Raw genomic sequence first — 24,577 nt, 5'->3', positions numbered from 1 at the left:
TTTATAAGATAAGCAATGTTCTGTATTGATTCCAAACCTTTAGTATCACTCATTATATTTAAATGGCAAAATTATTGATGTATCGATACATCAGTGAATGTTTCACCCCTATTGCTAGCCTGCATGTGATAATCTTTTATTCTGCAGTTAAAGGTGACAGGTACAGCTGACCAGGTTGTTAAGACACATTTATGATAAAGACAAAATGTGTATATTGAAAGGTAATATAATTGTGGTTTTTTTTAATTGATGAATGAATTTAAAAAAGGTTAGTCTATAACAAAGAGTGACAACAAATTCCCTGCTCAGTAATGTACTTATTAGTAATACAATTTGCAAGATTTCTGTAATTTCTAACTAACCTGTCCAGAGGCCAGGTTAGCTTATGGTATGGCACTACTGCAAACCTTGAATTTCACATCCATTTTGATGAATAGAGTTCTACGAAATGTCCATAAGAAATTATACATTATACCTTTCAGTAAGGTTCCTTTTAAATGAAATTTTTGAGAGATAGGAATTTTCCATTGTACAAGTATGAATACTGCATATATTAAGGACACATGAATGTCCCAGGTCTAATACTCTTGAACAACACAGACAGAATTGTGTTTTGCTTATACTTGGCAGTTACAGTTACAATTGTAAAGGTTACCTTAACAGAAGGATTCAGAATTTTGTACCTATGAAATATCTAGAATTGTGAGAGAAAAAAACAAGGTATGGTACCTGCTGTGAAGATCGTGTGATTGATACTCTCTCGCTCTCTCTCTCTCACACACACACACACACACACATCTTTATAGAACATTTAAACTGAGAACTTTTATTTTGTCCCCACAGTTAAATTAGAATGACACTGCCACATCGACAAAATAAAGGTCAACATTTGTATTAAATACTGTTTGTTCCAGTGGACTATCTATATTATTCTTTGAATTCTGTTGGAATCTGTTACCTAAGTCCTTGGTTGGAAGGCTTTATAAGCACATTTTATAGGAATCTGTTACCCAAGTCCTCGGTTGGAAGGCTTTTATAAGCACATTTTGTAGGAATCTGTTACCTAAGTCCTCGGTTGGAAGGCTTTATAAGCACATTTTATAGGAATCTGTTACCTAAGTCCTCGGTTGGAAGGCTTTATAAGCACATTTTATAGGAATCTGTTACCTAAGTCCTCGGTGGGAATGCTTTATAGGCACATTTTATAGGAATCTGTTACCTAAGTCCTTGGTGGGAATGCTTTATAAGCACATTTTATAGAAATCTGTTACCTAAGTCCTCAGTTGGAAGGCTTTATAAGCACATTTTATAGGAATCTGTTACCTGAGTCCTCGGTGGGAATGCTTTATAAGCACATTTTATAGGAATCTGTTACCTAAGTCCTTGGTGGGACTGCTTTATAAGCACATTTTGTAGGAATCTGGTACCTAAGTCCTTGGTTGGATGGCTTTATAAGCACATTTTATAGGAATCTGGTACCTAAGTCCTCGGTTGGATGGCTTTATAAGCACATTTTATAGGAATCTGGTACCTAAGTCCTCGGTTGGAAGGCTTTATAAGCACATTTTATAGGAATCTGTTACCTAAGTCCTCAGTTGGAAGGTTTTATAAGCACATTTTATAGGAATCTGTTACCTAAGTCCTTGGTTGGAAGGCTTTATAAGCACATTTTATAGGAATCTGTTACCTAAGTCCTCGGTTGGATGGCTTTATAAGCACATTTTATAGGAATCTGTTACCTAAGTCCTCGGTTGGATGGCTTTATAAGCACATTTTATAGGAATCTGTTACCTAAGTCCTTGGTGGGAATGCTTTATAAGCACATTTTATAGGAATCTGTTACCTAAGTCCTTGGTGGGAATGCTTTATAAGCACATTTTGTAGGAATCTGGTACCTAAGTCCTCGGTTGGATGGTTTTATAAGCACATTTTATAGGAATCTGGTACCTAAGTCCTCGGTTGGATGGCTTTATAAGCACATTTTATAGGAATCTGGTACCTAAGTCCTCGGTTGGAAGGCTTTATAAGCACATTTTATAGGAATGTGTTACCTAAGTCCTCAGTTGGAAGGCTTTATAAGCACATTTTATAGGAATCTGTTACCTAAGTCCTTGGTTGGAAGGCTTTATAAGCACATTTTAAAGGAATCTGTTACCTAAGTCCTCGGTAGGAATGCTTTATAAGCACATTTTATAGGAATCTGTTACCTAAGTCCTTGGTGGGAATGCTTTATAAGCACATTTTATAGGAATCTGTTACCTAAGTCCTTGGTGGGAATGCTTTATAAGCACATTTTGTAGGAATCTGTTACCTAAGTCCTCAGTTGGAAGGCTTTATAAGCACATTTTGTAGGAATCTGTTACCTAAGTCCTTGGTTAGAAGGCTTTATAAGCACATTTTATAGGAATCTGTTACCTAAGTCCTCGGTTAGAAGGCTTTATAAGCACATTTTATAGGAATCTGTTACCTAAGTCTTTGGTTGGAAGGCTTTATAAGCACGTTTTATAGGAATCTGCTACCTAAGTCCTTGGTTGGAAGGCTTTATAAGCACATTTTGTAGGAATCTGGTATCTAAGTCCTTGGTTGGATGGCTTTATAATATAAGTACATTTTGTAGGAATCTGTTACCTAAGTCCTTATTTGGAAGGCTTTATAAGCTCATTTTGTAAGAATCTGTTACCTAAATCCTCGGTTGGAAGGCTTTATAAATGCATTTGCCTATATATTAACCTGATACGGTTCATTTACTAAGGGCTGGCCAGCAACAAAATACAAAACTACAATGAAGGCACTTTCAGATTTTGCTTCTTTAACTGAGGGTGTAAGCAAATTTTCCATAATCACTTTGGGGACTCTAAGTGTAGTATTTACCTTAGAATATTGGGGAGGGGGGATAATTTCCCATGCACCAAGTAAATGAGAAACAAATGTGTACATTTCTTTCAAAATACTGTTTTATATACTTTTGTTTTCAGGGTGCAGAAAAAGTGCCACCTCCATGGTTGATTGCAATGCAGCGTTATGGACCCCCACCTTCCTATCCCAATCTGAAAATACCTGGACTAAATGGAGCTATACCTGAGGTATCATAAAACTTGAACACCATTGTTGAATTTTCCCTGTCATCCCATAGAAAGCTTTATGTTATGGCATTAATAAAATTCTGTGAGTAATTTTTATTGCTGGCAACTTTAATAGAAAGTTTCTTAAAGCTGTAGGTGAATTTTAAAAAATTTGGATAAAATCGGCACACATGTAGACACTGCTGTTACTCACAAGTGAATCGTTGCAGTCTGATGGTATTGCTAACACAAATGTGAAAAATGGCTGATTGAAGTCGAGACAAATTATGTACCAAATTGGTGATTTTGGGTTGTTTATAGAAGCAATGCTAACTGATGCCATTGGTTTACAGATGTAACTTGCTGTGCAAAATAGTATGCAACAAGGGCTCACTCTTTTGAAGAGATAGCTCAGGACTAATTTTACAAGGTTGGAATGGGTCAGATTGGACTCAGCAATTTTTCATTTAAAAGAATTCCATAAATTATTCAAATCCTATTACTTAGGATTAGTCACTAAGCTGTCTCTATTTAACTGTAAATTGTCTTTATTTCTGAATTAGTTACATGACATAAAAGGTACAGACACACTCAAGTAATGATCAGTCATTTTTGCACATTGTTTGAAATGCTAGCCAGAACAGGCTATGTAGTGGAACTTGTTTTCTGTCCTGTTAATACCAAATATTCAAATGAATGCAATTCATGAAAGTTCTTTAGCTGCCATTACTCGTCATATGGACTGGTTTTTATTTCAGATCAGTGGAATCGGTATAAATCTGATCATTTCATTATGTCCTTGGTGCTGTAAATGAAAAATGGAGGGGGTTGAAATGAAGTTAAGACATAGTAATTACATATTTCGATTGCTTAAAGACAGGGTCACAATAGTTAAAATATTTAGTTTTAGATGGATATAAATCATACCCTTTGTTTAATTTAAAATATTAATTTCTTTCTAATGAAACACATTTTTCACTAACATTTGCTTCAGATTTATTCAATCATATTGTTTTTTCAGGGTTGTTCATTTGGGTACCATGCTGGTGGGTGGGGAAAACCCCCTGTGGATGAGAATGGAAAACCCCTCTATGGTGATGTGTTTGGAACTCAGAGTGCAGAGTTCCAGGTATGTAATATAGTGATAATACAATCATTTGTGTGAGAACAAAGGAAGAATTTCTACCTTTGTTATCAGAATCTATCCCATATGCTTTGGCAAACTTTTGCATTTTTAGCAAATAATATATGATTGTTATATTTTTTTAATCAGTTACTATGCAAATAATTAAATACGAAATGGGTACAAATAAAGGTGTTTAATATGAAATAAAACATCACATGAAATTCCAGTGTTATTTTTTATGTACATTTAACTGCATTAGTTTTTTTTATTTTTATGTTTCATTATGTGCTGTGCTATGCTAAAATTGTATCTAATAGCTGATATTGTCCAAGTTCAGTGACAGTTTTGTAAACATCGTTGGATAACTATTAGGATTATTATCTTAAGCTGATTCAAGGACATTTGAATTTCTTCCCGTAGCTTGATCTTGTGTACGTGATGTGGATCACATGCTTTGTTGCAGGAGTCTCAAACTCAAACAACCCTGAGGGCCACATGAGGGCATTTTGATGGTCAAAGGGCCACACTACCTTTAGTATCTCTCATGACACCTTGTGATGCCAATCATTTTGCAGGCCACAGGATATGGCTTGGCAGGCCACATGCAGCCTGCAGGCCACGTGTTTGAGCCCTCAGCTTTATTGTAACAGACCTTCTGATTTGTTCTAGAACAATGAATTATTTTACCCTCATCCAACTTATTATTTGATGTCTTATTTTTGATTACATAAATCTTGTTTACTGGAAAATTATTCATGTGATAACATCTGAGCAGAATCAAATTCTATTCTTGCTTTTCAGTATTTTGATTTGGGTGAAATTATTTCTTTCAAATTATTCATTTTTAGAAAAACAAAGTGCTCAAAATAATAATCTTGGACATAGAGGCTTGGATTCATAGTGAAATTTCAAATAAGGATATATTCTTGGACTGTATTATTGTGATCCAACAAAAGACTGTTGGTACATCACCAAGACAAAGGCACATCAACACTTCTAGTGATTATGACCCAAGACGACCATCCTTGTAGGAGTTTAGGAAACAGAAGCCAATGAAAACTTTAACCAAGTATGCATATTACCAAATCGTCTTTGTACTTCATCCATCTCATGAACAAAATCAATCAAGAGGTCTAGGAAATATAAGTGAATCAAAACTTTGAAGGGAAATTTTCACTGATTATGACCTTGAACTCAAGGTCAAATTGGCAAATGTTCCTGTCATTGAATGAATTGTCTTAGATTCATATGGATTTATTTTGGAGTACCACTAAAGTTTATTCAGAACTTTAATCATAAGACTTGTGTTAGAAATTCTTGGATTATTTGGGATTTCATTTGCAATACCATAAGTAACTTTTTATTTTACAATTTCACTTTGTATTCTGGGGGAATAAATTTTTTGTTGAATTTTATAGAACTTGATGGCTTTTGTTCTTTTGTGTTACTTTGTTTAAGACTTAAAGCCTTAACATTGTTAGAGTACATCTATGTCATAAAAGCAGAAAACACAAACCAGCTGGATCTGATCCAATTATGTATCAACATACCTAATGCATTGACCCCGTTCTTATTTTAACAGTAGAAATTTATAGTTTACTCACAATGGAAACTGTCTATTGTACCCATTTTAGGTTTATGAAGGATTGTTTACACTTTTCACCCTTATTTTATATTTACCAAATAATTTTCCAAGATACTTCTGACAGGCCATAATCTTAATAATATCCCAGTTGCTCACCTTGGAAATGCTGAAACCAGTTGTTATATCAAAATCAGTGAAGTTTTGAAGTTTCACCATATTTCCTTTAAACATGTACAGTGGAACCCCGCTATAATGCGCCCTTATTTAATGCGAATTCGGATATAACGCAGTTGTGGCATGGTTCCCAAAATTTCGTAGATTCACACATGAAAAAAAAATATTTTTTTTCCAAAGTACATGAAGTAGTGTATAAATAAATTTGTATCATTATGGAGAGGAGATCACGTCTGGATTCCAATTTAATATGATCGTGGCCTGGTTCCTGAAATAGGGTGTAAAACGTTTTTTATCATTTTGGGGGAAGAGTTTGCGTATAAGTTTTAATATAATACGATCGTGGTGTAGCTTCTGAAATTTAACAATATCACCAGATTGTTAAAGTGTTATGCCAAAAATAAACATTATCGGAAATGTTACTTATTACTGATCCAGTAAAAAAAATAGCGGCCAGCATGTTTGCTGGGCTTGGTGGTGTTATTAGACGCAATCAGTTGACCAGTAAATAATGTCCACTTTATTAGCTGGAAAGTGAAAGGGTATGAAATTGTACATGCGTTCAGCTTTAAAAAATATATATATATAAAAGTAACTCGTGACGTTTGCAGGCCTACTATGCTTAGTTCTCGGGTTTTACATGTGCATGGGGTTGGCTTATGAACTCGTTATTAATTTCCAATTTTTTTATTAAAATATTTTATCGTTATGGAAAAGCAAGTTCACAAACGCAATTCGTTCTCTGCACTTTGCACAAAAAAATTGATTTTCATTTTGGGGAAGAGATTGTGTATGAATTTGAATACAATATGATATATAATACGATTGTGGCATGGTTCCTGAAATTGTAAATACATGTACATGTATTTTTCTCGTGCCTGGAAAAAATACTTTTTTTAAAGTAAGAGAAATAGTCTGTAAAACGTTTATTATCATTTTATGGAAGAATTCGCTTATGAATTCGAATATAATACAATTGTGGCTTGGCTTCTGAAATGTAACAATTTCACCAGGTTCTTGAAGTCTCATGCCAAAATAAACATTATCGGAAATGTTACTTCTTACTGGTCCATGAGTAAAGCCAGTAAGTCGTCTTTGTGATTGCCTTCAATTAATTCTGTATACAATCATTGCTCAAACAATAGTCTACATGTGTTTCTTCTTTAACTGCATACACAACCAGTCAGCAGACAACATTAAAAAACGAAAGCCGCCAACATGTTTTTTGGGCTTGGCGGTGTTATTAGACGCAATCAGTTGACCAGTAAATAATGCCCACTTTATTAGCTGGAAATTGAAAGGGTATGAAATTGTTCATGCATTCAGCTTGACATTTTTCTTTAAAAAGTGACTCGTGAGCAATGCAGGCCTTCTGCACTTAGTTCTCGGGTTTTACATGGGTATGGTGTTTGTTTATGAACTTGTTATTAATATCATATTTTTTACAAAAATATTTTACTGTTATGGAAAAGCAAGTTCACAAACGCAAATTGTTCTCTGCACTTTGCGCCATGATTAGTATAGTAGTTATCACACGTTTCTTTCAATATTCAGAAAATCTGAAGTAAAAGTTACATGTACGCTGAAAGCATGTGTTGATTTGTAATTATTCTGTTGTAGTTGTTCAAACGAATAGGCGTACAAGCGTTAGTTATTGGAAATTTGCAGTGGATAAATGTACACGGAAACGCATATGAGAACAATTTAGCAGTATGAAATTTGTACAGACACCGTTCATATATCCTGTAACGGAATGAATCGTACACGTGCTTCGTCTTTCTTAACCTAATTTTGCTGTTAATATTTTCCATTGAATTCAGACACATAATGATGTGTGACAGAATTATTGAATAGTTTAAATATGTATGCAATTTTTGCAATGTAATTACATATTTTATGGATTAATTTCAAGTCCCGACAGTACGATATCAGACGGCAAGTAAACGGTGTTGATACTATGTTTATGCTATATATTAGACATTGAATTTAGATACAATGATTAGGGGAAAAAATATTGAATATCGTAAATCTGTGTGCAATTTTTCAGTGGAATTACATGCATTATAGATGAACTGAATGCCACGATGGCACGATAGTAAATGGTGTTGATACCCTATTCATCATATACTGTATACATGAATACATTATATGTGCCAATGAGTTGTTCTCTCAAAAAAGTAAAATACTGCAAAACCCCGCATTAACGCGACCCCGATATTAATGCGATCCAATTTTGTGGACCCCAATTATCGCGTTATAGCGGGGTTCCACTGTATATGTAATGGTGTAATTTATTTTATTTGTGCAGTACTGTTTTTTTTGTATGGATTTTTGTTTGAATCAGTCGCATTTAATATCATTTTTAGATTGCATCTGTAAAGTTTGGGAGATATTATGCTGATACTCCTTAATCAGCAGATGTATACAGCCAGTTCAAGTTTGTTTAAGGCTTGTCTGGGTCAAGGACAAGAAAAGCTTATGAGATGGCCTGTTGGCCATCCATTTTAACTTTCTGGTTTATTGTCATGAAACTTCACATATATTCATATCAAGGTCTAATTGATCCTAAATGAAAATGATGCTAAGCTGATGTTAAGTATTACCACTGCAGTGACCATGTTGTAAATCCTGTTATCCTGAAAGGATGGTGGTATAAAAATGTGGGATTTCATGAAAAACTTCTTACGATGTCTTCTTGGTCCCAACTGAAAATGGTGCCAGTCTAAGACCTAATTTTGCCTTCTTGGTGGCCATTTTGAAAATCTTGTTATTTCTTCACCAGAATGTATGGTCGTTTTGATATGGTCATTTCAATATATTTTTTCATGTAAAGAATTTTATTACATGTGGTTGATGACAAATGAAAAGGTGCTGATCCAAACTCTACTTGGCTATCTTTATCTCCATCTTGAAAGGCTGTCAGCAGGATTTTATGATGCTAAACTCTTATTAAGAAATAAAGTTAAAAGGTGATTGTGAAGTTAGCTAGAACTTCTTTAGAATTTGGATCAAATTGTCCTTCATCAGGTGTCACTGGTTGGCATTAGTGTACAGGTGAGATATGCAGTCTTCTGACAGCTGTTGTTTAAAACAACTGATACACAGAATTAACTAGTAACTAACTTGTAATTTTCTTAAAAAAAATTACAACAATGATGACTGTTACCAACAGCGGTACACAAAGAAGCATTTCTTTGGGAGTAAATACATTATTTTATTAGCCAGACATGACATTCCATCTATACAAAGAAATTGACAATGCATGTCTAATGCCATAGGTCAAACCCATTGTTCTGCCATCAGAGCCAGGTACCCATATTACAAGGCTAAAAGGTCCTCGCTAGCTAGACTTATCTAAAATACCCTGACCATTACAAATTGTCACAAGAGGATTTCAGAAAATGAAGACATACCGCATGCTATAAAGGTTAAGACTTTCACCAAGTAAAGGTATTCACCCAGCATCAACTAAACAAAGAATTGTCTCTGTTTACTGTCTACAAACTAGACTTGTCATTTTCTCATTTTCAGACGCCAGTGCAAGAAGAGGAGATTGACCGAACACACTGGGGAGAAGTAGAGTCAGAGTCAGAAGAAGAAGAGTCCTCAGAGGAGGAGTCAGAGGGTGAGGAGGATGAAATGGGACTCGTCACACCAGCAGAGGGGTCAGTATTACATGAAAATTTACATCATTTACCAACAAATTTTCTGCTCATGTCAACATTCATACTGCATGTCAAAGCAATGTTTCAACATAATTTTAGGTGTCTTGAGGTGACACTACATCTATAATGATTTTATTTTATAATGATCATAGGTTGCATTCTTCAAGTCATTCATAGTTTCTCCCTTACAGCGGAATATCTTAAGAAATAAAAAAATGTACACCCAGGATGAAAAACCATGAATACTATAGGAATCTAATAAAGAAGTATACACTTCTCATGAGATATTTCAGTTATCTGCATGTCAGGTTAGAATATCATATTAAATATGGTCAGAGTGGAGGAAGTTAGGTTAGATCAGAGTAGTTAAAAGGTATAATAGAGGGTGTTGCCCATTATTTTCATCTTCTAGATTACCCCCTATTTATTTAACTACATAACATGACCATGGTACATCAGGAGTACTCCCACTACTTTGCAAGTCCATCCATTCAAGGCTTAAAAAAATATTTGACATTTTTTTGTGGCTATTTTTATGAACAAAGCAATCATCTGCTTGCCAAAATACAAGTCAGACAAGAGTAGTCTCCTCTTGAATAGAAATAGTGGTGCCAATCCCTGCATTCATTATTTCATTCGTCTGCTTGTGCCTGGTCAAGCATACCTTCACAATAGATCTTGCAAATACATCCCATTTTCTTCCTTTTTTCTCCCATTTGATAAATCCTGCTTAGTTCCTGCTTGATGGAAATAATGCATCATCTGTTTTGTTATTAAATTTCACTCTTCATCGTAGACAACATTTTGCATTGCATAAATAGCAGAATCAGAGCCATCTTAGTTACCTGCGTAATAGTCATCTCGGTACTCAACCTTGTTATAAGATGGGGAGCATATCATGCTTTGACGTCCATCTGTCCAGCTCAAACTCTAACTCCACCCATCTATTCCCTGTTAGAAATTATAACTTGGTGAATGAATGAAATGATGTTTTGTTCATTTTTTGTATTTGTGATGCCTTTCAATTTTTACCATTGGTAATGGGATACAAACTTCAGGAGGGGTAGGTGAATATTATAGTCTCAGTTTTCAACTGATTGCCATACAGCTTTGAACATCTTGTGGATGTCATTTGAAGATAAATGAAGATGCAAAGGTCAACAAATCCTTCTATTCCTGTGATTTTTAGTTCTATCAGACACAGACTAGAAAAGTATGTGTGATGGCCTTTCACCCATCCATAACTTTTAGCTTGATATTGCTATTCCTCTTAAACTATTTGGCGGAATGACCCCAACACGTGCATCCCTAGGTTAAGTTGGTCCTAAAAAAAAAGAATTGGTCTTCAGACATCCAATAAAGCCACCAAGACAACCATTTTGATTGCTCCAGTGACCTAGTGGTTAGAGCATCCACTTTGGATGTGGGAGGTCATGGATTCGATCTCTGGCCAAGTCATACCAAAGACTTATAAAAATGGTATTAACAGTTGCCTTGCTTGGTGCTCAGCAATAAGAGGTTGTGTTAGGACTGGTCAGCCTGGTGTCAGGATAATGTGACTGGGTGGGACATGATGATGGCATGATGCCCCAGTGCTAGGCATCACTATAAACTGCTTCATTGCAGGCATTGTAGCGATATGACTGAAAATTGTTAAAGCTATGTTAAAAATCCAAATCACACACATGCAACCATTTTGAAAATCATGTCATCACTACTTCTCCAGAACAGATAGCCATATTGACTTAAATGAAAATAATGCTGATTGACAGACAGCCAGTATGGCCACTATGCTGGCCATCTTGATATCACTACTCATGGATGGATAGTTGGTCATATTGACCTGGAATGAAAATGTTGCCGATCTGATATCCAGTATTGGTCACCAGTGACCAGTCTCATTGCAAGCTAAATAAGAGTCATTATATGGGTACTCATGGAGTGCTGAGTTTGTCAGTTTTTGTGACAGCACAGTTATACAATTTTGGGAATTGTCTTTCAATAACATTTTACAGTTTCAAAATATATCATCCTTGCTGCCATTAATTTTGTCTAGCATACATTAGCAGAAAGTGTGACATAACTCATTTTTCCAATGGCAACTGTGGTGGCAACATTTTGTTAAGCATTTTTAAAGATCATGGTTTACATATTTCTTTCCTAAACCCCATGAAAGATTTCCATCAGACATGGTATGAAGCATTAATCTAAGATAGTTTTAAAAGATGCTTATTTATCTTTTTTTTTCCTGATGTCATTGTCTTGGTCAGAGAAAATTTGCATTAAGACTTTGGTTAAAGTTGTTGTTTCCGAAATTTCATGATAGATTTTCATTACACATGGCATTTGTTCATTACAAAAACTATGACAGTTCCTTCTTCAACATTCTATCTCACCACCATGGCCTTGGAATAAGTGTTTTCATAGAATATTACATTCAGATTTCGGTTAATGTTTTTTTTATTTCGTCATGTTTCCTATATTCATTCTTAGAATTAATCATATGAATCTAAGACAATTCATTTAGTGACATGTACATTTGCCCTTGGGTTCAAGATTCATAGTCACTGAAAATTTCCCTTAAGGTTTTGATTCAGGTAGTTTCATTTGCTTATATTTCCTAGACCTCTTGATTGATTTTGTTGATGAGATGGGTGAAGTACAAAGATGACTTGGTAATGTGCATACTTGGTTGAAGTTTTCATTGGCTTCTGTTTCCTAAACTCCTATTTGGACAGTCTTCTTGGGTCATAATTTTGGAAACTATAAACAGGGTTCCCATGGTGCAGGGAAATTGAGAAAAAGTTAGGAAAAATTATTGCTTTTTTTCCTGAATATGAAAGTACCTGAATTTAGCAAATATTCAAGACAATTGGGAAAAGCCCAGGAATTTTCTGCCACCACTTGACAACATAAACAATCGCATAATTGAGTCATAACTGAACTGATCATGAGTTAAATTTATTTGAGTTCTGACCAGAATATTCAGAGGTTGTAGTATGGATCATTTGGGTGTATGCCATAGACATATTTGTAATTTCTAATTGTCTGACAGACAAGATGAAACTACAGTATTGATGAAATTTGACATGGTACTCGCCATTTGTGTTGCTGATCACATGAGTACACAACTCCAGCAACCCACATGCTCATGACATCATAGATCCAGTAGTCATGCGATATCAACAATAACCAGTTTCAAATGTTCTATAAAAATATTAAATAAAAGTTGCATACTGTTTGTAAAAAAATGAAAGAACACAAAATTATAAACATTTATTCCAAAAACAACTACCTAGGTAAGATTCATGAAGCATAAAACATTTGTAAACAATGGTTTTGTTGTATCATGTGGTTACCACATTCAAGTGTGCTGTCTGCTTCATGAATCTGGCATTGTGGAGGTTGCTGTGACAGCGACAGGTTTTAGATCATTGTTCTCAGAATAATATAATGAAAATTATGTGTCCTTTCTGGTTTTTACAAAAGGTAGGCTACTTTCAATTAATATTTTCTAATTTTTAGGCAGCAGCATTGGAAAGGAGTTTCTTATTGATATTTCACGACTGTTGGACCTCTGATGTCATGGACACATAGGTTGCAAGATTTATGTAGTCATGTGATAAGGAGAGTACAAGATCGAGTTTCATAAATAGTTGCAACTTTTTTTGTCAGTGGATTACGGATATAATTATCATATTACCTGCAATTTCTGAGAAAATAAATAATTTTCTATTGATCTCATGGATGTATGACTCGATATAACATCTTTTAAGTTTGCTAGGTCTGCTGGAATATGGCTACCCTATGCAGTCACCTCACATTGGTGGCGAATGTAAACTTTTTGATAGGCAATAGGCCCTGACCTGACACCCGAACATAAGTGCCAGAGTATCAAAATAGGGTGGGAAGATTTGTAGGAAGCTTGGATTAGAAAATGGACTGCCATTCCTTATAAATAGAGTAGTATGTCATATTTGTAGTAAAAAATATTGAACCTGAACATGATTGCTAAACTGTTGCACTGTGTGACCCTTTTGCTTAAAGTATTGGTTTCAAGTCTGACATAGGTCGCAGTGTGTGACATGTAGCTTAAAGTATTGGTTTCAAGTCTGACATAGGTTACACTGTGTGACATGTAGCTTAAAGTATTGGTTTCAAGTCTGACATGGGTCGCAGTGTGTGACATGTAGCTTAAAGTATTGGTTTTAAGTCTTACATACATAGGTCACAGGGAGATTGTTATCATGTGTATTATATATTAGATTCATTTTAAGAAATGATTCAAGCCCCTGTGAGTATCAATACAGGTTTAGGGACTGGTTTATCAAATTACTAGCATACATATGTTGATTGTACAGAAAATTCAATCCTTTCTTATAGAGTAACATAATTTTGGGGGTCTTTTTGTCAAAATTTTAATAAATCATTTTGTAATTAGGTCTTTTTTAAATGACCCAGATTGTCTTAGGAAGTTTAGATTGTTTGAATAATGTTGTTAGTTTGGGTTTTTATTGGCACAGATTAATTCAGGGTTAAAACTTTTCTTTATAAGATTCTAATACTTTGCATTTAAAGTTGTTTTTTTTACATTCTGTATACTGTGATTGGAAATATGTACTTTGTATAACATGTGTATAGATTGTTATCTTGATTTACTACTGATTATTCAGATTTCGTTAGAATTAAAAGTTTGAATGGAAACAAAACTAATTTTTATGTCCATTTTGTTTCCTCATACCAACATAAAGCAGTTCAGCAAGGTAAAGTTTGCATTCTGTAAATTAAAATAACATGCAAATTATATGAAACTTGTTTCTTGTGATAAAGTGTATGGTTGAGTGCATGATCTTGACTCAGATGTTTTGGGAGAGTATTGAAACATATTTTGATTTGAGAAATGCATGTTTTGCAAGCTAAAATTTATTTAATTTCTTCAGTAATGGTATTATGTGAACCTTGAAAAAAAATGAATTTCATCTTGGAAAAACAACGGAAATGACCAGGAAATTTATCTTTGAAAAAGTGTGGTGACCATGTATAAAGTTCCCCTCCCAGAAACCTCATATAGGTTTACTAAGCATTTAATAGACACATTTACACTTGCAACTGATATTTACCCTGGGGTCCATCCCCAGACTAAGAGGCTTAGCCATGGTGCCTTAACTTTTAAACTGTTAATATTCCCATAATAACCATGTATTCTAACTCATAATGAAAAGACAAGCCTATACTTAAAACTAAAAGTGGCCCTTTGGGCTGTTCTTTCCCATCTAGATCTAATAATAGGATCGATGCCATCAGGATGTGTGTTTTCAAACTCTCTGGTTGCCATGTTACACTAATGAACAGAATACAGTTATCTTGGTTAGGCTGTTCATCAAAGCTGATGATATGCATCTATGCTGTTTTTAATAATATCTTTTTTTTGTGAATCTTGATAGCATGGTGACACCCAGTGGAATAACCTCAGTGCCTATTGGCATGGAAACCCCAGACATGATCGAGTTACGAAAAAAGAGGATAGAAGATATAATGGACCAAGGTGGAGAGACACCAGCTTTATATACAATTTTACCAGAGAAGAAAACCACTGTGGGTGGAGCTATGATGGGTTCTGCTCATATTTATGATATATCTGCAGTAAGTATTTTTCTTGCAATGTTATAATTTTTATATGGTTTAGCATAATAAGTTAATGCTATTTGAGTGTCAAAACATAGGTATCATTTTCCTAGCTGTGGTACATGTATTTTCAGTCATTTTAACATCCTGTGTTTATGTTATTAAACTTATATAGCTTCACATCAGCAAAGATGCTTCCAGGCCATTAAATTCTCACAAAAATGATCAAGTCACACTACTTAAAATCCATTGAGGGAAAGATTCAGATTACATGCAGATCCTGCATATTTTTCATCCCAGGCTTGAGAGGTTTTGTTGGTTTTAAGACCATTTTTCACCACATAATAGGGCTATGCATAGTGGCCAGTATATTTGCTTGAGGAAGAGCCACCTACCCATGGGAAGCTGATGGAAAACTTTCTCACATATTCATGTTGGTCAGGCCTGAAATAAAACTCACATGGACAAAGATGAAACATGTGAGTGATCTGTAAAAGCAAGCAACTTAGACCATTTGGCCACTGGGACCCCTAATAAAATTTACATTACTCATAAGGGGGACGTCAATTTGATATTGTCATGAGTTTATACTTACGATGATGAGTGTTAAATATTAATTGATAATTATAACATTTTAAGTGCCCTCTGTGTGGGTGTTACATAGATTACAGTCAAATAAGTACATGCCAGAGCAGTCAGTGTGATCCAGAATACATGTAATTTGAATGACCTGTACTCCACTAGAATGAGTTCTTAATTAAACTCAACATTTTGTCACCTAAGTAAGAGTGCCCTTTATGGCTTTTTGTATGAATGTGCTCCTGCATTTTAAAGGGGAAAAAAAATCTTGTATGCCTTGATTCTCTATCAAACGGAAATTACTGGAATTTATTGAACTCAGTGAAAATATATCATTGCCTCAATAATACCACTTTTTTTAAAAATCACAGGTGTTTTAAGATTGATATATTGGCAAAATGTTGATAAGAGAGAACTTGTAAAAACAAAGATTACAAATTATATTAAAATTTAATGGAAAGGTTACCAGGTTTACTGTATGCATATTGGTATTCTAACTTTGAAAAAATACATATTTTATTGAATTTATGGGAGGATGGAATTTATATATAAAGTTCACCCAGTATTTTTATTCTCCAGCAATATCTGTTCAGGGGACATAATAATGTACATTGAGCATGTCATGTTGTATCACATCAATCACAGATCTGATTTCTGCTCAGTAACTTTTGAAGTACTTTATGGATTGAAACCAAATTTGATATGAGGTTTTATATTAAGAAGACCCTGGACAAGTCTAATTTTTACTATTTTCTATAAAAACACTTGAGTTATGGCCCTGGATGAACTTGACACTATACCCTTCAATAACATTACGTTGGCAGGGACATCTATGCCATATAAACAATACATTTACAGTTCTCACTTGCAGCAGCCATGCCAGCTCATCTAGTGGATCATGAGATCATTAATTCAAGACTGTTATGGCCCTGGGCCTGTTTAAATGGCATTCATAGAACAATTCAACCCACCTGAAAAGGCATAATACTGTCAACTGTATGGGTTACAGTTATGGCCCTGGGCATGTTTAAATGGCATTCATAGAACAATTTAACCCATCTGAAAAGGCATAATACTGTCAACTGTATTTGTTACAGTTATGGCCCTGGGCATGTTTAAATGGCATTCATAGAACAATTCAACCCACCTGAAAAGGCATAATACTGTCAACTGTATGGGTTACAGTTATGGCCCTGGGCATGTTTAAATGGCATTCATAGAATAATTCAACCCATCTGAAAAGGCATAATACTGTCAACTGTATGGGTTACAGTTATGGCCCTGGGCATGTTTAAATGGCATTCATAGAATAATTCAACCCACCTGAAAAGGCATAATACTGTCAACTGTATGGGTTACAGTTATGGCCCTGGGCATGTTTAAATGGCATTCATAGAACAATTCAACCCATCTGAAAAGGCATAATACTGTCAACTGTATGGGTTACAGTTATGGCCCTGGGCATGTTTAAATGGCATTCATAGAACAATTCAACCCACCTGAAAAGGCATAATACTGTCAACTGTATGGGTTACAATTATGGCCCTGGGCATGTTTAAATGGCATTCATAGAACAATTCAACCCACCTGAAAAGGCATAATACTGTCAAATGTATGGGTTACAGTTATGGCCCTGGGCATGTTTAAATGGCATTCATAGAACAATTCAACCCATCTGAAAAGGCATAATACTGTCAACTGTATGGGTTACAATTATGGTCCTGGGCATGTTTAAATGGCATTCATAGAACAATTCAACCCACCTGAAAAGGCATAATACTGTCAACTGTATGGGTTGCAGTTATGGCCCTGGGCATTTTTAAAATGGCATTCATCAAACAATTCAACCCACCTTAAAAGGCGTAATAGTGTCAACTGTACATTTTAAACTGGGATTAACTGTCAGCCCAGAGTAAATCTTTTAGTCTTGGAAACAATGACAAGCTTCGGACTGTACTCTAGCAGGGTGATTGATGTAATATATAGCAGCAAGTTTGGATGGGTGTAAATTAGGAGTGGAAAATGTACTTAAATTTTTGGAATGAGTATTGATTTATCTTCATATTTTTCTACCAGTACAGATGCTAAAATGGGTAGTTACATCAATGAAACAAAACAGAATACAGAATGAACTGCAGGATGAAATGCAAACTGAATATATAAAAAATGATAAATGCTATGTGAAGGGTATACAGAACAGCACAAATTCATAATGCAGATTGATGAATAAACACTGAAAACTAAATGCATCTCATGAATGGATTTGAAAATCAGTATAACTATGATTTGGGCTGTCTATCATTTTTCTATGGTCAGAAGTCACCTTGCATGATAAGACTTTCATTTGGAAATTCTTAATTCTTTACACTGATTATTTTTCACTATTTACAAGCTGTGAGATTATTTAACAACTACTGCTGAGGTGATGACATCATCACTGGTGGTTGTATCTGCACAATTTTTATTTGAGCAAAATTAAATAAAATTTGCTGACAAATATTTTGCATGTAAATTTTTACATTTATTGCAGATGTGGTTATGTTTTTATTTATGAATAGAGGACTGCTTTTCAAATTTTTGTATTTCCTATTTTATAAAAACACATTGTAATAAGACAAGATAAAGAAGCAACATACGTTCCAAATGAACGAATAGAAAGGAAACAATGAAAGGAAGTGAAAATAAAGTAAAATCCAAATGTACATCCTTGACTGAAAACAAAACACAAGGAGATGAAATGAACACAATGAATGCAGAATGAATGCAAATGCAGTGCATATAAAAGGCATACAGTTTTAAACATTTATGTGGATTTTTCAGGTAACTGGAGTTCCCCAAGCTAAAAAACCAGGAGAGAAGGTAACAGAAGGAATTGAGGTGGCCTTGAATCCAGAAGAGTTGGATTTGGACACGGCAGCCATGCAGGCCAAGTATGACCAGACCCTGCGAGAACAGCAATCACAGCTGGAGAAGGAGGACCTGAGTGATATGGTGGCAGAACATGCTGCAAAACAAAAGGTACAGTTTTCAAATAATACTACTTATACCATAAATACTTGCTTAAATAAATCAAGTCCAACTGCAAAGAACATGGACCCTGTTCTACCATCACATAAGCGGCCAGCAGATCTGGGTCCATATTTTTTTCTGTTGATTACACCTAACAAGTTGCAAAGAGCAAAATTTGCTGGTACAGTATGCATCAGCAGATCTAGGTCTTTGCAGTTCTTTGCAATTGGACTTGACTTACAAGTGAGTATATATGATATTTAATGGTGTATGATTTATCCGATTGGTATTAGTCATTTTTGAGAAGTTGTTTAAATTGTTTGTACTAATTTTAGTAATGGTGGGCATATTTGATGACAGATTGGCATCGTTTGTACAATTTTAAAAGGTATTCATGCCAGGATGATCTGTGCCAAATTTGTTGAAAATTAATGTAGTAGATTTTGAGAAGTTTAAAATAGCAGTTGTTGACATAGGCCTGATGGATGCACGGTCATGCCATAAATTCACTTGACTTCATAGCCAGGTGAGCTAATAAATGAATTAATTACTGCAGTAAATTAATTTTTATACATCATTAGTCCATACAGAATACTTTTGTCCTCTAATGTTGTTTTTCTAATTTTTATTTATATTTGCAAATTTTAAGTACCTCATAAATTTATAGTATTTTTTACCAGCAATTATTTGTGTAGCTGAAAAGATAATAAATATATGTACATGTACATGAAAATTTGCAGACAGAGCATTAACCATTTTAGTATTGGCAGCCTTTAGTGTTAGGAGAGTTCAGGAGATCTTCTGCTCAGACAAAGTAAGCAAAGAAGGCATGAAGTTCTTAAATGAATTTTGAGTAAACTCAGTTGAATCCACCTTTTATGCAGAAAATTTCCCCTTTTCCCACGTAGAAATTGAATTTCCCCCAAAATTCGTAGTTCAAGAATAGACTCTGAAAACGTGACTTTTGGAAAATACTTCAATTCATATATTATTGAAGGGATCTCATCACCTCCACAAAAAGTTTGTAGTTAAATGGGCCTTTAAATTGTTGGTTTGTAACAACCATGAACTCCAGGAATATTGGCACCTTCAAAAGCAGTTAATTCACAGTACATTTTGTTATTTCTTTTTTAACAGAAAAGGAAAAAGCAGCTTCAAGACAGTGGAAAAGGAGCAAAGAAATACAGAGAATTCAAGTTTTAGTGATCACCGTTAGAAAAAAATTAACAAGAGACATTTTTACAATTTTAATTTTCATCTTACAAATACGGTTTGAATTTATTGCTCACAACAGCTCATTTGGTGTCATTATCCTGGCTTTAAGAACCAGATAAAGTTTCAGAGATCACACCTAATGGCATCATGAAAATGTATCATCGGAATCTTCAATAAGATATTCATTGCAACCCATGAAATAGTTTCTTCTGGACAGAATCTGTTTTTAGATGTAGAACAGATAGAAAGAATAAAAATTTCATTATCTCCTTGCTTTGTCTTCATTATATCTGCTAATGATTTTATCAAGTTAAAAATATTGATAGCTCATGTTTAATGTTGCACATTTATCATTTCATAAAAAAAATTAAAAATTACAAATGTACAAATTTATGGTGCTTCTGGCCATTATGGCTTATACATGATGCCATGGATCATAATCACTTGAATTAAACATATTGCTGTTTATCTCAAGATGATTTTTTATATTGACTTCATGACATTATTTTACATCTGTGTAACATGCCACATACCAACATCGTTGAATAATGCAATTCCCATAACATTATATAAAAAAAATCAAAATGTAGAACTGGTTTTCATTTCCCATTAGAAATATAAAACTCAATAAATATCACACTGTACCAGCCATTGCTTGCAGCTTGTGACATTTAATGTATTATGTTTCATAACACTTTATATGAATTTATTGCTTCTTTAATTTACAATGTATTTTTTCATTTTGCTGTAAAATTGTTGCTCTTTTTTCCTTGTCCAAATTTTTTTAATGTGACTGGTTTATAAATTAATATTATTATCATGGAAGACAATTTGGAACATACCATGGGTTCCATTATTTTTTTTTCATTTTTTGGATTGGCTCAAATGCATTCAAACCATAACAATTACCCCCCAAAATATATCATAGATGTATAGAATGTATTAATAAAATAATATCATTAACATAACAAAAAGAAAAATATTTTATAAATGTATAAAAGCACATACAGTTTATTTTGAATATGTATTTTAACAATATTTAAATAGTATTTTTTATGAGAATCTTATCCTTAACAGATCACAAAGTCAAAAATTGAATTGTGTCTTGTTTATAAGTTGCAGTTTTCCCAGTGAATAAAGTCTACATAGAGTAGCTCTTTATTGTCAAGTATTGATTAAATATAAATGCACATAAGGTACTTTATAAAGACCTCAAAAGTCGTAAATTGATAGATATGCTAATTTAAGACCATAAACAATATACCTTAAAAAGTTCATTGTTAATCAAGCCCTTGATAATATTACCACATAGATTATTCATTGTTTGAATGCTAGTTTCAGGATATGTAATATCTTCGTCACAAGTCTCTGTAAATTTGTATCTTTCTCATGATTATCAACACAGCCTTGAACAATTCTCCTTTTTCTCAGATATAAAATCATTGAGTTGTCTTACTTGGTATGTATATTATTCAACTGTCTGAGTAGCATCGTTCCATGGTCCATGCTGGAGTCCGTATTTGGGCAAAACAAATTCTCTCTCGGGCCAAAATAGGACAAAATTGACAAGAAAAGGGAGAAGTGAATATATGTATCAAATTAGCCCCAAAGTGGACTTAGAGAATACAATTTCTTATTTTGAACTATCCACCTTCTTTTTAGAATGGGAGATTGACACAATGGTCAAGGTTTTACCTCGATTATTAATGCATTATGCTGAAAATAAAGGGGTGGGGGCAATGGCATGAAATCAAAGCAAGGCAAAGTGAACTTTGCTTTTTGAGTTTGTGAGGTGAAAAGACAGACTCTAAGACTGTAAGCAGCATCCAATTTTAGAGCTAAAAGTGAATAGTATAATTTGAAGTCTTTCACCCAGTAAGGCTGCAAAATACATGTCAGCACTCAGTGTGAGTCACACAATATGTTGACAGTGATCCATTTAAATGTTAGTGGCAGTAGATTCCATGGCTGACTGGGTAAATTCATTTTTTCATTTATTCATTTTTGGTAGGGTGGGGGTAGAGAGGAGCTAGCTAAACAACTCTCTCAAATGGCTTTACTTGTGCGATGCTATAATTAAGATAATAGAGTGACATCATGGTAATTGACGTTAGTCTCGCAAAGTGATGTTGGTTATGAGATGGAATGGGAGAAGTATGGCTTCTCCAGGAGAGTTAAAAATTCCTAGATGTAGGCTTTTATGGTGGGGGGAAAAATTATATATATATATATATATACGCAATTCAGAAATGTTAACTATCTAACTTCGACCTACTGTGCAATAAACACTTGGAGAATTTTTTAAAGATAGCCATCCATAAATTAATCACACCTGAGATTAAATTATTCTCTTATCTCTGTCCACACAAGGTTAATATGATAGGCAGGAGAAGTTAACATTGTTATCTTTATTTAGTGTAAATCAATATAAAGGTATATACTGTACTCATAGTTGGGTCCAACTTCAAACTATATAAACTTGATCTGCAACCACATAATGTGCCAGCTGATCAGGGTCTATGTTGTTCCTTTCACTGATTACTCCTAATAAATTGCAAATACCCAGATGTGCCATCACATAATGTGACGAAAGATTTGGATCTGTGCAGTTTGCAGTTGGACTCGGAGTATAGACGGTATCTGGCTCTGGTAGCAGAGATATGTTGTGTTTTGAAACAGCTGTGTTTCTTATGAATAGTAAGTTGTGGCATATGTGGAGTATTTTCCTCTTCCTTTGCTAATTTTAATTCATCTTCAGTGTATCTTTTTTGAAAATTCATCCTAAGTAAATATTTTTTTAAACAGCGGGGGTGAATGATAGGAGAGGCTCTACACACAGTAGCTGCCTCATCTGCCACTTCTATTTCTTCAAAAAATTTCTTAGCACAAAATATTTTGCATGGAGAGGAAAATATGAAATTGATTTAGATAAAAAAAATATTTTGTGAATCACATTGTGAGAAGTTGTTTGAAAAGATTACATTTTTAAACATGAGCAAAGTCACTGGAGGTTGAATACTGGATTAATAAGAAGTGTACTAAATTGATGCAGTAATTTACCCAGTATGTAGATTACATTGATGCAGTAATTTACCCAGTATGTAGATTACATTGATGCAGTAATTTGCCCAGTATGTAGATTACATTGATGCAGTAATTTACCCAGTATGCAGATTACATTGATGCAGTGATTTACCCAGTATGCAGATTACATTGATGCAGTAATTTACCCAGTATGTAGATTACATTGATGCAGTAATTCACCCAGTATGTAGATTACATTGATGCAGTGATTTACCCAGTATGTAGATTACATTGATGCAGTAATTTACCCAGTATGTAGATTACATTGATGCAGTAATTCACCCAGTATGTAGATTACATTGATGCAGTAATTTACCCAGTATGTAGATTACATTGATGCAGTAATTCACCCAGTATTTAGATTACATTGATGCAGTAATTTACCCAGTATGTAGATTACATTGATGCAGTAATTTACCCAGTATTTAGATTACATTGATGCAGTAATTTACCCAGTATGTAGATTACATTGATGCAGTAATTTACCCAGTATTTAGATTACATTGATGCAGTGATTTACCCAGTATGTAGGTTACATTGATGCAGTAATTCACCCAGTATTTAGATTACATTGATGCAGTGATTTACCCAGTATGTAGGTTACATTGATGCAGTAATTTGCCCAGTATGCAGATTACATTGATGCAGTAATTTACCCAGTATTTAGATTACATTGATGCAGTAATTCACCCAGTATGCAGATTACATTGATGCAGTGATTTACACAGTATACAGGTTTAATCATCACATGAGCCCAAATTTATTTGTTTGGACAAAAGATTGGCCAGAGATCAAAGATAAATACTGAATGGGAAAGTAACAGTTACATCAGTGTGTATACTGGGCAGAGGCTTTTGTTTCGTATGATCATAGAACCAGGTGAGCCCACGGTATTGTCCTACATCTGTCATGCATCATTAGGCAAAGGCTTGTGTGTCGGTCTGTGTCAGCTGCTTCGGTGTGTGTACTTCAGTTTCCTGGGCATGATATAGCCAATAATTTGCTCAAAGTACTGTTATAACCCAACATGCCAACCATCATGCTTCCTTCAACAACTGCATGTTACCAGTCTGGAGACCATATTTCTGATCAAACCTGAATATGAGCTTGCATCTTCAGCATTGTTATTGATGTAATCTTGCACCCATTTACCTGAGCTTGTTAACACTCTGGAAGCCATATTTGTGATCAAACTTGGAATATTGCCCAGTATCGCTAAAATCCCTGACGAGTTAAAATAATAAGCAAGATTCACCCATATCAGTAAGGTGATCATGCATCCTGTTGTCTGAGCTTTTTACCACTCGAAACCATATTAATGATTCAGTGATGATCAGACTTGGAATGTAGGGACGTGTGAATAAGATTTAACATGACTTAATGAGATGATATTGCATCTAATTAGCTGAGCTTTTCACCATTTGATGCCCTTTTTCTGATCAGACTTTGAATC

The 24,577-nt window shown here is 34.4% G+C and overlaps 1 protein-coding gene across 1 annotated transcript in view; it reads left to right on the top strand.

The window, feature by feature from the left end:
• Positions 1-20,307, top strand: part of LOC149808458 (uncharacterized) — a 62,446-nt gene extending 42,139 nt beyond the window's left edge. Inside the window, exons 15-20 of the mRNA XM_089977589.1 lie at positions 2,976-3,083; positions 4,084-4,191; positions 9,479-9,612; positions 15,057-15,255; positions 18,637-18,834; positions 19,963-20,307. Coding sequence (XP_089833715.1) covers positions 2,976-3,083; positions 4,084-4,191; positions 9,479-9,612; positions 15,057-15,255; positions 18,637-18,834; positions 19,963-20,028 — 813 coding nt within the window. The 3' untranslated portion in view covers positions 20,029-20,307. The remainder of the gene's footprint in view (positions 1-2,975; positions 3,084-4,083; positions 4,192-9,478; positions 9,613-15,056; positions 15,256-18,636; positions 18,835-19,962) is intronic.
• Positions 20,308-24,577: the final 4,270 nt, after the last annotated feature.

Source organism: Sinohyriopsis cumingii, chromosome 1, assembly GCF_028554795.1.
Source record: "Sinohyriopsis cumingii isolate HCF-2022 chromosome 1, ASM2855479v2, whole genome shotgun sequence".
Taxonomy (NCBI): Eukaryota; Metazoa; Mollusca; class Bivalvia; order Unionida; family Unionidae; genus Sinohyriopsis; species Sinohyriopsis cumingii.
This window is presented reverse-complemented; position numbering and strand designations above follow the sequence as displayed.